This window comes from Glandiceps talaboti, chromosome 3 (genome assembly GCF_964340395.1).
Source record: "Glandiceps talaboti chromosome 3, keGlaTala1.1, whole genome shotgun sequence".
Taxonomy (NCBI): domain Eukaryota; kingdom Metazoa; phylum Hemichordata; class Enteropneusta; family Spengelidae; genus Glandiceps; species Glandiceps talaboti.
Genome location: NC_135551.1, coordinates 24,962,743 through 24,979,833, shown reverse-complemented (window position 1 = coordinate 24,979,833; position 17,091 = coordinate 24,962,743). Strand labels below are relative to the sequence as shown.

General features: G+C 37.8%; 2 protein-coding genes across 2 annotated transcripts; one reads left to right on the top strand and one right to left on the bottom strand.

Annotated features, from left to right (window-relative positions):
* Window positions 1-5,563: 5,563 nt before the first annotated feature.
* LOC144432954 (sperm-specific protein PHI-2B-like) lies at window positions 5,564-6,112 on the top strand. Its single transcript, XM_078121267.1, has one exon. It carries the CDS (start codon window positions 5,564-5,566, stop codon window positions 6,110-6,112), a length of 549 nt encoding a protein of 182 aa, XP_077977393.1.
* Window positions 6,113-12,535: 6,423 nt separating this feature from the next.
* On the bottom strand, window positions 12,536-16,347 carry LOC144432820 (kin of IRRE-like protein 3). Its single transcript, XM_078121108.1, has 2 exons — window positions 16,241-16,347; window positions 12,536-15,403 (listed from the first exon to the last, which is right to left on the bottom strand). The coding sequence occupies exon 2, from the start codon at window positions 15,358-15,360 to the stop codon at window positions 13,843-13,845; it is 1,518 nt and encodes a 505-aa protein (XP_077977234.1). The 5' UTR covers window positions 15,361-15,403; window positions 16,241-16,347; the 3' UTR covers window positions 12,536-13,842.
* Between the last annotated feature and the right edge of the window lie 744 nt (window positions 16,348-17,091).

Genomic DNA, 17,091 nt, shown 5'->3' with positions numbered 1-17,091 from the left:
ATGTACTTGTTTCAGAGACATCCTTAGATCCATACTGTACCAAGGACGCCACGGTCGTTTTAACATTCAAATAAAATTGGCCATTGTGACATATTGCTACAATGTGATGACAGCTCATTTGTGTAAACGTTGTATAAACTCATGGTTACTCCTTATATGTATATCTAGGCCATGTTTGCTAACAACACCTATTTACTGTAGATCAAATTGACGCTATTACGTCTATTTTTATCTAAAACATGGGTGTTACGGTTGCTGTGTTTACTGAAACGTGACGGCTCATACGAGTCATAGAGAAACAACATGGTCGTTCGTTCTTGAATACACAGCGATGCTATTGTCGAACTTTTTTGTACAGAATTTGAAATGAGAATAAGCACGTTGTGTCATGTCATCCTATAAATAATAACCTCAGAGTCTGCCAGAATAATATCACGTGAAAAAAATATTGCGAATCATGAAACAAATGAATATTTTATCCCTCGCCCAATAGCACTTTCAACTAAACGGTGAAAAGGAAGGCATAGCTATACGATATATCCTATAAGGTTCAATCTTAGGTCCTACTAATACTACCCTAAAGTTATTATTCTTTCTGTGATCTCTTGAGATGTGATGAACTATGACCTCCATACAACATTAATCGGATTTTGTGTAATACAAAACAGAGATTTGGGATACAAGTACATTTTGTATTAGTTCTCATACAACATGTCTTAAATGGAGTAGATGTCAATAAATTTACGATATTAGTTGGTCCAGGAGGAGAAATTATCTACCTACATAGACATGTTCGAAGCACTGCGTATTTTATACTGTTTTTTGTAGAAATTATATAAATTCTTAGCTCGAATTCTCTATTTAAAAAAGGTGACATTTACGTTACGCAGTAGCACGTACAATATTCGTATTATATCGTTCCTTTAAAAGATTTGGTTCAACATATGTGTAAATGAGTAAAACACATACATTTACCAGTAAAATCAAACGGTGACTGTAAAAAAAAATTTTTAGTCAAAAAGCAAGATTTGGATTCGTTCACTGACTGTAAGTTTGTTTGATTGTTTGTAACTTAGTTTTGTACGTTGGAATCTTTCTCTTCATCGTCAATAATTATGTTCATACCCAGATTTTTACTGAAATTAATTTCAGCATAAACGACTTTATCATCCTGGTACTCAGGATTTTTCTTCTGTTTCTTGTCAAATTTGTTCTTCTTGGAAAGTTTTCTTTCTTTCTTTTTGGCATTCTTATCCTTCTTTGAGTCACGTCGTTTTGGCAAGTAGTAGATAGATTCCTCCTGAAGTTCGAGCACGTTCGGTGTTTCGGTGCAAAGTGATGGAGATATGACTGGAACAGGAGGGGATTCCTCGGTTGATGTCGAGGGTCCGGCTTCTGGTTGAATGTTCAAAATTGTATCATTTGTATCTGATGAAATCTGGCTATCATTATCTCGCTTTGAAAGTAATGCTATGTTAGGAATTTTTTCGGTAACCGAAGCAACGGGTTTCATATCGTCTTTGTTGATGTTACGAATGATGGTTTCGGATTTGCCGATTTTCCCGAGATCGGGTCTGTCTGTTTGTGGAACGGGTGGCGGTGTTTCCGATGCCTGCACAGGCAAATCCGTATCCTCAACATGCACTGTAACGTTGATGTCATCTTCATCACTAAAGGTGCTGTCTGTGGATGAGATTGGGGGAGGTAACTGACTGGGATCACCAGGCATCATAACCTGGACAGGATCGTGAAAATCTGGCAGGTCACGGCACACTTTACACTGGCGATATTTAAATAACAAAATAACAACAACACCAAACAAAATTATAGCCACGCCAGCTAGAACTCCTGTGATAATGGCAGGTATCATATTAATGTCAGAATCGTCCTTTACGCGTACATCCAACGGTCCAATGTGGCAAACCGGGGAGTTGGAGAGGTCCGGGAGACTTGCAGAACACACGTACAGCGCTCCGTCATCTTTCTCTGACAATGTCCAAGCAAACACATTCACTACTGATGAATCGTTTACATCTTGCATCAATTGTCCAGGCACTGTTCTATCACCTTCTCTCCACGTGAGATCTGGCAGAGGTGTCCCATAGGATTTACACTCGATGGCGACTTCATCTCCCTTAATGAATCCTGACTCTGCAAGTCTAGATTCCTCGGTCTTCGAAGCACTGCGAAGATGCATAACACAAGACGGGTACCATGCCAAATCCGGCTCTATTACATTTACAGTAGCTATGTTACTGCTCGATTCGGGTTCCTTTATCTTACAATAGTATTCTCCCGAATCAGACAATTCTGTGTCTGTAATAGTTAAGTCATATTCCCCCTGGGTTTGGTCGCCAGTTATTAAAAAACGGCTTGCAATAGAATTGTTGACCGGTAATAGGTCGCCATTTTTATACCATTGAATGATATCGTTCCCAGCTGGTTCGGTCGTCACTCGACATTTCAATGTCATGGTTCCACCTTTTATAATAGTCGTTTGTCCGGGATGGGTACGAAACGTCGGCAACTGAGCCCTCGTGTAGGTTAAAATACCAATGAACAGAAGCGAGATGTGTAAATGCCGACGGAAATCCATGTTGACCCACCTGTGTAATATAACTGAGTGAGAACTCGACGCTGATACGATCGATCTCTGAATACAAGCCAACAGTTTCAGCCGTTAAATTAATGGGTACTGCCTATTGTTCGATTTGAACGCTTACAATCAATCAACTTAAAACAGTTCTAATCAACTGAAGTCCCGTTCCACTCACGGTGTCTCATAGTATGTCTGTACTGCTCACAAACATGCCGGTTACTTGCTACACCGTCGATGATAAAAAACAGTGTGTGATCATGGTACTCATTTCACATAGCGTCAGCTAGCTAGGGGTCACTATTTTTACCTCACAACATCCGGGACTCTCACTTTTTAACTGCTGTCGTATTTTTTATGTATTCCCGTGACACATACGTACCTACATACAGGGTGTGGTGAATAGTCAACAGCACAACAAAGAAACGTTTGTTATGCATGGCGATTCTTTTGTGAAATTAAAAATACACAAACACGCACACAAAAGGGGAGACAAATTTACATATTACAGAAGTCTATCAGCCACAGCGATTGTGTTTTTATGCCCAGTGGACTTCAATAGTTCAAAGAGCTGACCTTTGACCGGATACAGATAGTTTACCTGCATCAGAGGTGTAACTAGACACTGTATAGATCACAGCACGGAGGTATAGGCGATTGTACATTCCTGTGTAGATCAAGCTCGCATATCACCAAACAACATGGGTTTTACCTATGTTAAATACCATTTTTTAAACCTGAGCTTGAAACACAAAGGAAGCAAATTTGGCACGGAGGTGTGGAGGTTATTGGAACCACGAAAGTGGATAATACTTCCGTAAGCAAAAAGCGTCGAAGGAACCCGGTGCCCGAGGCGACTGAACGACTATATACTTGGATATATACACTAGAGTTTGATAGCATTATCACTTCTTTGACATTAAAGCAATCAATTCAATTGCCACCTGATGGAAAACACTTTAAATTCATGACAAGATATAGGTTATGAATATCTAATAGCTTTTTTCAGTGCACTGGAGTGTGAAGGTCAAACAAAGGATATATTACTCAACAAGAAATTCACTGCGGTGCAGGTTGTCACTTTCGATAGGTGGATTTGATAAAAGCAAGAAGGAGTAATGTTCACGTTCTAGTCATTGCATTTTGCACTAGTCTATTAAACATACGCGCTTTGCTGAATTATTCATGCTCGATTTTCAACAGAGTAATACAGCGCGGAAATTACTCCCATCCCCGATATAAATGAATAGCGCCATCTACCGATTGTTGTGTGAACACTACATGCGCTTCCTCAAAATATCAATATATGAGATAATACATGTCATCTGTATTCATTCTGTAAATGGAACAGGAATACTTGTCAATGATATTTGATCTAATTGTAATCGTATGTGGCATGCATATATGGTGGCATGATTTATACTGAGCAATTAATTTATGCGGGTAGCAGGCTTTCTGTCTTTTTGGCCATACTCTTCAATATTTGTGTTTTACACGGGCATTTGCGTCACCTGATATGATTTCTACCGTTTTGGTGCATATCATTAAGGATAAGGCTGGGGATGTCACTGATATGGGTAACTATAGACCTATTGCCCTTTCATCTGTCATTTCAAAAGTGCTTGAGCATGTTGTATCGAGTAACATTTGTATATTTCTGACAATCAATTTGGTTTTAAGGCTATAAACACTTTACTGACCAATGTATCTATCTCCTGAAGGAAGTTATTCAATTTTGTAAGTCTCGTAAGACTCCCATGTTTTTATGTTTCACTTTTTTTTCAGCTTTTACTGAGAGGAGTTCCTGTAATTTTTGTTCGTTTGATAGTTTTATGGTATAGATCTCAGCAATTGTGTGTTAAATGGAGGGCTGTCGTCTCCTCTCTACACATTTTTTAATGTTTACATTGATTAGCCCAGCCATCGCTTGTCTTCTTATAAGGATGGATGTCTGCTTAGTAGTAGACTTTTGAATCATACATTTATATACGTTGTGGTAATAAAGTTTTGTTCTTCAAGGTGAAGACGCTATTGCAAACATTACATTCGTGATTGTTAGGTTCTGGAGATTCAAGCCGTGATTATACTACATCACATACATAAATGACAATACAGACATTCAATATGGGCATCACTTTAAATGTTCTTGAATTTGCAAGAATGGAAGAAAGTCATTCGGGGGGGGGGAGACAAGTGCTAGCCTCAGAACTGGAAGGTGTTGTACGTCGCATCTCAGACTACTAAAAAGTGAAGGTCCATGGTTATGGATACTCGCTGCATGGCGTTATACTTAGTCTTGCTGCTAGACGTTCGGGCTTTCTTTCGATAAGCGAAAGAAGTTCGCAGTGAGGGCTTGTTCCATCCTCGATAGCGATGTACGGTCGTGTGTCGTATTGTATCGGAAGAACATCCGAGGTCTAGCAGATAGACTACGTTATATACTATACTGCCCTTCAAAACGAACTGCAGATGCAACCATTCCAAGTTCAAAATGTTAACCGAAATGCAATTACAGTGAAAATAGTTGAACTAGGATATCATAAACTAGACGTGTCCCTGTGCAGTAAAAGTGGTCTCATTAGATTGGATTGGTGGTACAATAGTTAGATATGACACACACTGGCGTTTGTGTTGGTACGACTTGCCACCGAACTTGTAACATTGCATGTGTATGGAAATTCAGAGGCCTCATCAAATGTTCACAAGACTTAGTTCGATATTTTATCTTGGTATTCAAAGCATTAGAATCAATTTTGAAGAGTTATTTCGTATGAAAAATGACGTTGTAGTGAGACGAAGAAGCACAAATACGTAGGCAAAATGGCCAACACTCATTAAGAAGGGGTTTTCACACCATTGTTTTCTCCGACGTTCGCGATGGGGAGATAAATGGCGTTGTTGTTTCTGTGATTAGGCATATTCTCTGAGATCATTCTACAGTGAAGACATCGAATATTAACTCAAACCATGGCTGAATCTGCACCAGTAAAGAAGACCAGGAAGGCAACTCCCCCAACTCATCCTAAGACATTGGATATGGTGGTAGAAGCTATCAAGGCAATGAAGGACAAGAAGGGTAGTTCAATCCAATCGATCAAGGCTTATATCCTGTCGCACCATACCACCGTCAGTGTTTCTCATCTCACGTCTAGTCTTCGCCGTGCTATCAAAACTGGTACCGAGTCTGGTGTTCTGGTTCGTCCCAAAGGTTCAACCGCCACCGGTGTAACTGGTCGTCTCAGGGTCGGTAAACTACCGGAGAAGCCAAAGAAGAAACCAGCTGCAAAGAAGAAGGCAACACCGAAAAAGAAGCCAGTCAAGAAAGTGAAGGCAAAGAAGACACCCAAGAAGTCCGCAACTAAGAAAGCTGGTGACAAAAAGAAGAAGGTCGCTAAGAAGCCAGTGAAGGCTAAGAAGCCCAAGAAAGTGGCTACTAAGAAGGCAGCCACCAAGAAAACACCTAAGAAGGCTTCCAAACCTAAGAAGCCCAAAGCAAAGAAGTCTGAGAAAAAATAATTTCTCACTTCTAATTCTATCCAAACCAAACGGCCCTTTTCAGGGCCACCACATCCTCCGAAAGAGTATACCATACCTATATTTGTGTATTTTTATGAGACGGAAAAGTGTGAAGGTGATTGGCATATAATGTTCGCCGTTTTGTCTCGTTATAATCCATTCACATGTTTGTTCTCAGGCCACTACAAATACTCGTTTATTGTTCTATTTTGGCGCTTTAACCTTAGTGGAGGGTCTATGTTGTCTGTTAAGGTTTAAATTTGTCCAGTTACTTTAAAAATTACCTAGACGCGATTGAAGTGTGTTAGATCATAGATCTTAAACGCTCCAAGACCTATGGTTCGATTGATTGTTTCACTTCACTTTCGACATTGTAATGTGCGCACATTGGATGAAGCTCAGACCACTATATAGAATGGTGTGCCCAAAGTCGTCGGTCTGTTTTGGATGTTGCAGTGCGCCCTCGTTGATCCAACCTGATGATAATTTGGGACTCGTGGTGGTGGTGGTGGGGGGGGGGGGGGTGTCATCCATGATTTTTACAAAGTGAATAAGGGGTGGGGGGGGGTCACCTTATTTTCAACAACTGAATGATATCACGAACCACCCTGCAGTAAATTTCCATACAACAAGTGTATGTGCATACAATAAACCATATAATACGTTCGATATCCGTTCAAATATAACATGAACTCTTGTCTCTTGATACATCCCAAGCATATGACACTTTGAAACTTACGGAAACTAATACTTCTCAAAAGTTCCCGTTGCAGGTAGTGTGTGCGCCTTTGATGTAAATCTCAGACCTTTTATAGTGGCGTGAGTGTATATTCAACTGAGCTAGCGGGCTGAGGATGAGTCTACACAAACCACGACAGAGACCATACATTTATTGTGCATTTCAAAGATTATTTTTTGACTCGGTGCTAGATCAAGTATCATGTAGTTAACTTATAATATTTACTTTCTGTCAACTCTCAAGACTGAAAAGGGTAATTGAACGTAAGTAGCGTATATAACTACAGACATTCGTGAAGGGTCTATGGTATAACACGTACACGTCATTCACTGTTCACAAGTTTTCTCTTTTTGTATGGCAACGCATGTATGTTTCAAAACTTACAAATAACCTTAGGTCTTCAGTCACAAGCAAATATAAAACCCTTAAATTTATATTTTATAAAACAAAGATAGTCCAACAATCTTTAGGCAGATCTAAGGTAAGTCTTTTTGACGACAAGCGAGGTCAAAGGTTAACGATCTGTTTGCGTGATCGACGTGTCAAAGGTTATCCTTACTCACTAAAGACTCTATTTATCGTCTGTTCCACCTCATTTCTCAACAAAACATGTCGTCACATAGGGGCGTTATATTGTCAATCTTCACTCCAGTTGTTGCTGTGAATTAAGTCATTCAGCTAGTCGCTGAAAGGTCTAGGAAGTCGAAGAGGGTCAACATTTAGGTATTAACATTTATAACCTGGGTATAGAGTTCCAGTATTTACTTTTGTCCTTTTGTATGTCTACTACTACCCACATGTGGTAAATGTGTTCACGTCTCTATCAGACACAGTGTGAGAGGGGCACTGTGTCAAGAGAAGTGAAGAGAGAAATAGAGCAGACATCGAAATATGACTCATTCTTCGTAACAACAACAACCTAACCGACAAAAGACTAAATAAAACAATACAATTGCATTATTTCTGTCATGGTTGGGTCCGTTCTGTTCGGCTGAATCCCAGACCACTAAAATGTGGTCTGATGTTGAACGGTGTATATTTGACAGTCACGAATAGAGTGGCTCATTCTCACAATTCTTGCTCCTCTCACAGACCTACTTTGGCACGATGGACCAATATAACCCACTGAGAGAATCAAATTATTCGATCATCATCCGATAACTCCATCAACCTCATATACCGTGTTTCTACCCGCCCTGACGTGGAGAGTCTTTATCTAAACAAGGTATACACAGTAAGATTCGAAAGAACGGAAATTTTGTTAATGTATATATTTGACAAACTGTACTGTATGACTTATTAATGATGCATACCAATATATCAAGCGTAACAAATAAACCAAGTTATCTAATTTGTCATGGTTGAATACATTTGTGATCCCCATTAAGATGACTACGATTTCTGGACTAATTATATTCGTGTACCACAGGTGGTGAAGACAGATTAATCCAAGAATGTTGCCTGATTAGATTAATGTAAAAAAACACCGAATGGGAGTGACTACAAGACATAGGTCTTTGTAGAGTTTATGGCCACTACTGGAAGGCGAAGGAACAACATTTCAAAGGCGAAAAATCAAACAACGGGTGAAAGTTAAGGGGCTATCTGAATTTGTTGTATAAGGTCATTGAACCGAATAGAAAAGTACATTACATTGATTACAAATAAAAACAATTACGTCATCGATTAAGAACTGAATTCATTACCAATTTGATTGATTCGAATGGCCTAACTGCTACTACAATGAAACGCATAACGTTTCATATTTATTTGACTTGATGTGTTTCGATCACTGTTTTCCAGCCCTTCGTATGTTTTATTTATCAGTAGTGAGATGAATATTACAGCCCCGGCAGCATTAGTGGCAAGCGTATTTGAATTTCCGAATTTAATTTGGATTAATAAAGTGTATGTAAGTATTATAGTTTTCAAAAAATGAAGTGTGAAGTAATTCTATACCTTGACGACGTCACAATAACTTAATATACATGAACAACAATGATGATGTATCCGATACTTTTGTTGCCATACGTTCTTTAGTTGATGACGTAACTCGACTGGTTCACATAAAAACGTTGGTGTAGAGAAAGTATTCACACATACTCACTATCTCTGTTTCTGTCTTTCTCCGCTTATCTATGCATTTCTCTGTGTCTGTCTGTGTATCCTCACACACACACACACACACACACACTCTCTCTCTCTCCCACTGTATGTCTGCCTTTGACAGTGTGTCATTGAAAGAGAGTTGACGTGTGTGTGTTATGCTAATATCTTGATGAGACATCTACCCAAAATCTTCGTAATAGGCTGAAATCGGTGAAATGATATCAAATAAAAACTACGAAGCAAACAATATGGGTTGTAGATACCATGGAACCTAAACTCGGCCTTAGACTAATATTTTTCATGACTGAATAGGGCGGTATAAATCCTAAACTCCATTCCTAAATATGTTCTTTGTAAGTGGAATTCCTGAATTGCGGCCATTCGATAAACACTTCGAAAATCGCTAAAAAAAATCAAACCCACGCACTTCAATTGACAGGTGTTGAATTGCAACGCCCATAATGCCGAGTATTGAGGTTAATTGTTATCGTTATGCACGGTGTATTATTCGCAAAGAACCACACCTATAGACACATTCCCACACATACTGAGAGTAAATGTAAATAGAATACAGACACCTATAGTTTAAAAAAATCACCATCTTTCATTTTAATTCCAGTAATATTATACAAAATATTATAAAAGAAATATGAGAATAATAGAGTCAATATGTCAATCGGAAACTAGACAGGATAAGTTATTTACAAATTATATCATTCTAAGTAATGTCAAACTTAATTCCATATCTTTTATCAGAATAATATATTAATTGAAATTTGTATTGATTTGTAATTATTAAGAGATATTTGTCATTTTGAAATGTTTTAAGTTTTGAACATCTGTTATGGTAGAACGTTGAAATCACAAGCAGAGTTGATGGAAAATAGTGTTTGTTTATGCAAAGAGTCAGTATCTTACGGTACATACACGTGTACTCTCTCGTCTTGACATGCTGAAAAGAAGTGGAACTGTCAGTAGATGTGTCAATACACTCATTAAAAATCATTCCTTGCGAAGGACAAAAACAACCAACAATTTTCCCGCAACTGGCGTAAATACAAGCAGTTAAAACATCACCCTAAATATCTCATTCCCCAAATATTTTTTTTGAATATTTTAATAAAAGGATTTATCTAATTTTCTTTTTAAAAAAAACTTCCTGCGATTGTAAGAAAGTTGTACATGTACAGGTATACATATATATATTTTTTCATTAAAACAATTCTGCGTATATTTTAAAACATGCTTTCTGAAATATTTATATGTCTAATTTTAACATATACACCAGACATGTCACTTCTAGCCCTGTGAGTGCAGACTGTCTGCTCACTAACTACCTGTTGCATAACTTCTAATGTGTTTGTTTTGTCTACACGTAAATACAGAAGTTGTACAGCTGTAACTAAAAACCAGTGTTACCTATATTCTCCTGAAAAGAAGGCATAGAAATAGTGTCGTTAAAACTACACTCACACTTCTCTTTTTGTGGAAAGTGGCACTGGTCGGTGGTGGTGGTGGTGGTGGTGGTGGTGGGGGTGGTGGAGGGTTAACATAGACTTTATGCCTTTAACATCAATCTTCAACTTCTAAATATACTTACATTATATTGCATTATTGGTCATATAGATATACAGCATAAATGTGTTTATTTGTACATTTTGCAACCAATGCAATTCTGGGTCAACATTCAACGCCAGTGATATGTATTCAAATTGTAAGGTCAAGGTGAGACCTAACATGTCCAAACACTGGTTTACACTATATACACCTTATATTTAGGCTTTACACTTTCTAGCGTTAACCATGCATTCTCATCTCAGAATTATTTCATCATTAGGTTCATATCTGCTAGAATATGTCATTCTTGTGTTATGCGCCAACAGCAGACAAAATACAATTCTGTGTTTACCTTATCCCTATATCAAATTGAACATCAGTCAAAACTATAAACCCTGAAAAATTGACATTTTTGTGCCGTGTCTGACAGACAATTTACACATTTTTGTATTTCGCTCAACCCAGTGTAAAATACACTCAAACCATGGTCAGTCCATGGTCAGACACATTGCATACTTTAGACAAACAAAAACAGCCAACGATATACTAACAACAATGGTGACATAGCATTGGTTAAAGTATAAACGAATCTCCAGGAGGGTTCTTTCACAACAATGTCAATGTCAATGTCAGACACTGATTTGTTTTGTCTTTCTAATCGTGTATCAAAGTCAATCCATCCACCACTACAAAAGACAAAATATTAACTTCGCGGTAAAATAATCAAAATAAAATGGAAAAAAGAAGAAGTATGGAATATCTATCGTAAAATGACCACAACAAAATAAACTGTAAAATGCAACTGTAAAGTACATAAATTTGTCTGGAAGATAACATAGAGTGTGACAATTTTACTGAAATGTGTTTACACAATAAAATGTATGTCGTTTTGTTGGAATATAGACGTTGCTGTGTTTTACAAGGAACCGAAGTCTTCATTTGTAATGCGTAGAGTTCATCGCAGTTCAAACGTCAATAAAAGAGAGGCACATTAAAATAACAACAACACAAAAAAGGCACAAGAAAACGTTTTAATTGGTTGAACGCTTTTAAGGAATACCATGTAAAGTAGCTGACTCTGTGGAGGATGGTGTAGTATTTCACTTGAAGTGGAAAAATAGCACATTTTTTTACACTGCATTTTATGTGTGTTCAAAACATATTTATTAGAATTTGGTTTATGGAGGAGTTTCAAAGAATGAGAGAGAGTGAGTCTAACCTCTATCAATTTTGAAAAAAAAAACACTTTTAAAATCATTATTTCCTGCATTGGAAGAATGGTTAAATTCGTCGGTAAAATTCACAGCAAGGTTAGTGTTGAAACCCTCAGTGTGTTTACGACAATCGTCCCTGTTTGTCCTACGGTAGCCTCGACACTAATATGTTAATGTTTGAACTCGACAGTGTTGCACACTAAAAATAGATTCTCTAACTAAAATAGAAGCGTTGTCACAGTTGCTGCTCGACAACCTCGATGATGAATGAAAATAAACTGTAAAGTCCACGGTTTAGTCATATAACTGTACCGGATTATATTCATCATGATAAAACAAAATTAACTTGGCTGCAAAGATATTGATTCGAGGTATTAAAAAAACTAAATATACACAATTTACTATAAACATTTTCTCTAGATTATTACCATTCAAACTTAACTCAATGTGTGTCTCTAAGACTCACCTGCATAAAGCGACTGTGTTACATACATCATTACACACACACATACATTATTACATACGTACATACATACATTATACATAAATGCGTAGGCACATACATACATACATACATACATACATGCATACATACATACATACATACATACATACATACATACATACATACATACATACATACATACATGTACATACATACATACATACATACATACACACACACACATACATACATACATACATATACATACGTACGTACGTACATACATACATACATACATACACATACATACATACATACATACATACATACATACGTACGTACATACATACATATCACTTGTGTCCTAGAGGATAAGGTAGATTTTGTAAAGTTAAACATTGTTACTGGTACTCTGGTTTGTCTGAATAAAGTATATGTCCCCATTTGAGGCCAGAAACGGTGAAAATGACTTTGTAACATATAAATCAAAGATAGAATAATTACGAGGAAGCCGTCCACCGGAAGTGTACTAAATTATGGATGCCTAATATAAAATCTGGTGTATATTTTGTTGTCAACGAAATGTCCTTGCTCAGTTTTCGTTTTAGCGATAACGCTACATTTTGGTTTATTTTTCTTTCGTTTTATGTTGACAAACAAATAAAACTATGATGTTAAAATTATGTAAATATCCTTACTCAAATATCTATCTTTAAAAAGATAATCACAATCAAACGATAATCTGTGGACAAACACATCCCGTTTTTGTTACGAACGCAGAACATATGTGCTTGGGATTATAGACGGCGAATAATGAGGGATTTACATTTACAGTGCACTTTCAGTTTTTTCTTATACAATATTCTTTGAAAGGACGTTTACTACAAAGATTAACAAGTGAATAACCGTTGACTTTTATCAAACCACTCTTCGCGAGTTCGATTCTGATTTCAGAGCAAACATTGTCCGACAGTTACCTACTGGATTTCCTTGTTGATTCATAGCATGAATTCATGAGCTTCTACAAAGAACTATCTAGTTCTGAGCATATATACAGCAAAACAATATTTTTCCTTTGTCTACTAGTACAGTTTGGAGTCAGGTTTTCTGGATCATTATTCAATTTTTAAATGACAATTTTATAAAATATAAAAATCCCGACACAGAAGATACTCAATGGTGGGTTTTGAAGACCGAAAATTCTCAAATAAAGCTAAACTACAGTATTCGGACTGCAAATTCAAACGAAAATTACGTTAACTGGGACCCCTCCCCCTAAAAAAGGAAAAAAAGAAGAAAAAAAGAACGAATTGTTTATTTAAGTCGTATCATAGTAGCTATACTACAGGTCTACGGAAATACATCCTGATCAGTATTCACTTTTTTAAAATCTAAAAATGGACTTTAATTGGATGATTTTTTTTTTATCTATATGCTACATGTAATTATATTTTAATGTCTAATACATATGATAAGCCGAATTATCTGATATTTCCTTCTATTTCCTGATGGTGTCAGATTTTTTCAATCTAAATTTTATCTGCACAATACACATATTTTGTTAAAAATGACAAGTCAATAATCATATATTCATATAAAAGCCTTTTGTTATCACATGTCATTGTTATTGATATCTTCATACTTTGTATGAATAATTATAATAATGTTAATAAAGAACGTGTCCACCTGATTGGTTTTCTTGTTCACCTGATTGGTTTTCCCCGCTGTCAACTTCGTCGTGTGCTGTCACCGGCACTGTATCAGTGTCTGATAGGTGATTGTTGTCTTCCACGCTACTTGACCCAGAACGAATAGATCCCTTTTTGTTGACCGTGGCATACATAGGATCAGATGATGCTTCTACTTGTAATTCGTTTTCTGCTTTTATATTAGCCGGTGCGTTTTCTGTTGTCATGGCGGGGTTGCTTGCACCACCGTTGAGTTGGCCGTCTCCTCTGGTCTCAGCCCCACCTTGGAAGTGGTCGTAGTTGATGCCATCTCTTTCTGACAGGGTGTATGAATCTCGTCGGGTCGGGTCATTTTTACGACGTTCTTTCCTCGTATTTGAGCAGCATACACAACAAGAAATGATGATGGCCAAGAGGAATATAACGCCAACTATACCAACGATAATAGCCAACAGATATCTTAACTCCAGATCACGATCTTTTAATTTTGATGGTTCCATTATTATGCTAGTCATGTTATTAGTACCTTCAGTGTTTGTAGCTTCACAAGTTACCTCACTATCATAGTCATTATTTGTCACTCCAGTTATGACTAAAACTTTTCCAGATGAAGTTACATTAAAGCGTGTGCTGTCGCTGGTAATTTCCTCGCCGTTATAGTACCACGTGTATGTACTGGCCTCGGGGCGGGCCATTGCACTGCAACGGAAAGTCGCATCTTGGTCTACGTCGACTAGCATCAGAGAAGGACTAAGCGAAACAACTGGACTAAAGAACAGATTTAAATCTACGTACGTAAATTCGTGTGTGTCTTGCCATGCTGGATGGTCACCCCGACAGGTGTAGTTTGCATGGCTGTCGAGATATGACAGAGTCCATTCTACCTTCGCTTCAGCAACCCCGTTCTCTACCGAGTAATCTTGTTCAGGTATCTTCACCCCATTCCTAAACCATTCGAGAGTAGCTGATGGTTGTCCTCCCGTCACGGTGCAGCTCAACGTCGCCGTTTCACCTCCCTTGCTCGAGTCACCAGACATGGTGGCAAAATCCAGATTTGCACTTTTAGAAACCAGTAGTCCCGATGATGGAGATTCAACTATTCCTACTGTCAAGACAGAAGATGTCACAACAATTTTCGTGGCGTCGTTATCGGGAGATGTCACCATACACTTGTATAAACCCGCATCTTCATCAACTACATTGGCTATTTGTAAAGTTGATTCTCCGTTTGATGCATCACCGGTGAATGAATATCGCGGATAGCCTGTATGGCTATTTGTTGGTGCCAATACGATATCATCATTTGATGAGTTTAAATGTATTATCCAAAAGAGAGAGAAGTCCTCTTTATTCGTCACAGTACAAGTGAACATAACCGTTTCTTCGGCGACCGTTGTTAGAGATGATGGTGTTACAACGACAGTTGGAACAGCGTTGGTTGATTTCAACACAAACAGAAGCAACACACCAGCCGCTAATCGGAATATTCCACCCATGGCAAAGTGTCGGATACTAATTCTTCCTCGGTCGCATGTGATACTGCAATTATAACATAATCACAAGCATTATTGGACGATGTGAACAAATTACAGTATTTTAGACAGGCACGTTGTGCTTAAAACTATCGCAAACCAAAGATTATACCAGATATAGTGACTGTCACATAGTGAAAGTACCACAGGGACTAAAACATCATGGCGTACCTTTGTAAAGTTGTTTTACATCCGGGTAAACATGACCTCCTAAAGGTTATACACTGAAATGGTCCTGTTTCTCCAAAGCGTAATGCTATCACAAATAAACGTAGATTTTATACTTTCGAAGCATTCTACATGTAGTACACTAGACTTGCTTCAAATATAAACAACAGGAAGGTCGAATTAAAACAAAAGCAACAGGTAGTGTATACATTGATTAGTCAACGTCGGGCTTTGATCCCAGGGCGTTGACACACTCTCATGCAGCCAACTCAAACATCAATTCTTTTCGTTGTCCCTATTGTATTCAATACAATAGGTTTTTAAGCCCTAGCTGGTCGTGTATCGGCACCAATAATGGCTATTTTTCGTGTTGTCTTTTGCCGTTTTGCGAAAACTGTATTTAACGACCCGCTGACAGCTAACCGACATGTTGAACTGAATGAATATATATTTAGATTACAGGAATATAGAGCCTGTATATACTTGGCGCGAGGTAAAGCTAGCTACCAAGTGTTTAGCGACCGTTAATTAAGTTCCCTTTCGAGAGATACTTCCATGCGTGTACTAAATAGGGTCACCCAATTGGCAATTGACGACTCGTATGATATATATACATATATATATATATACTGTACCACACATTCGAACTAAAAATAAGTCTGCTTGATTTTCTTACCTTCTGAATGGAGAAATGAAGTCGTCAGGGGGGGGGGCAAGACACGGGTGTGCAACGACAGTCTTTAGAATGACTCCTGAACGATGAATGAAATGGCGACCTAGACAACTCCCTATTCTTTCAGAAAAGTGAATCTATTCATATTTAAAACTTGGAATGCAAGGAAGTAGACTGACGCCCTCATGATGTTTGCAAAAGATATTGAGTTCACTAATGCCTCAAACCTCAGACCACTATAGAGTGGTCTGAGCTCAAACCATATAGACCCTACTTTCGTGTAGGGGGTATGCTCAAACTAAGCTAATGTTACCCACAACAGTAGTCAGTTAAACACAGACCTCAGACCACCAAACGTTTGTTGGTGGTGGTCACACAAACATACCATTGTCTGACTCGAGAACAGTCTTATTGATATTAATACATCTGATCATATACCTCGATAATACAAATCATGCAAACAAATGTTGCTATTTGTGTCGCACAAAATATGAAACGTGATAATTTTTGTACAGCCTTTCGACGGTATTTTGAGGTTAACTGGTGTATATTGTAAACAAAAAAGTGTGGATACCTTGTCGTGGTACAGACTCCTGCAATAGTAATGATTTGCTCCACCCATGGACCTTCCACCAACCCAATTCGTCAAACATGATTAAACCTAGACAACAACCTGCGATATGTCAGCTTTGAAATATAGTAATCCGTAGGCAACAATTCAAAATATAAATATATATACATGGTCATCTTATCGACAGAAGAATTTTTGGCACACGAACTGACTTAAAGAGAAAGTGAATGTCACAATTTAAAGAAATAAAATGTCTTGTGTTTGCTAAGCCGTTAATGGTATA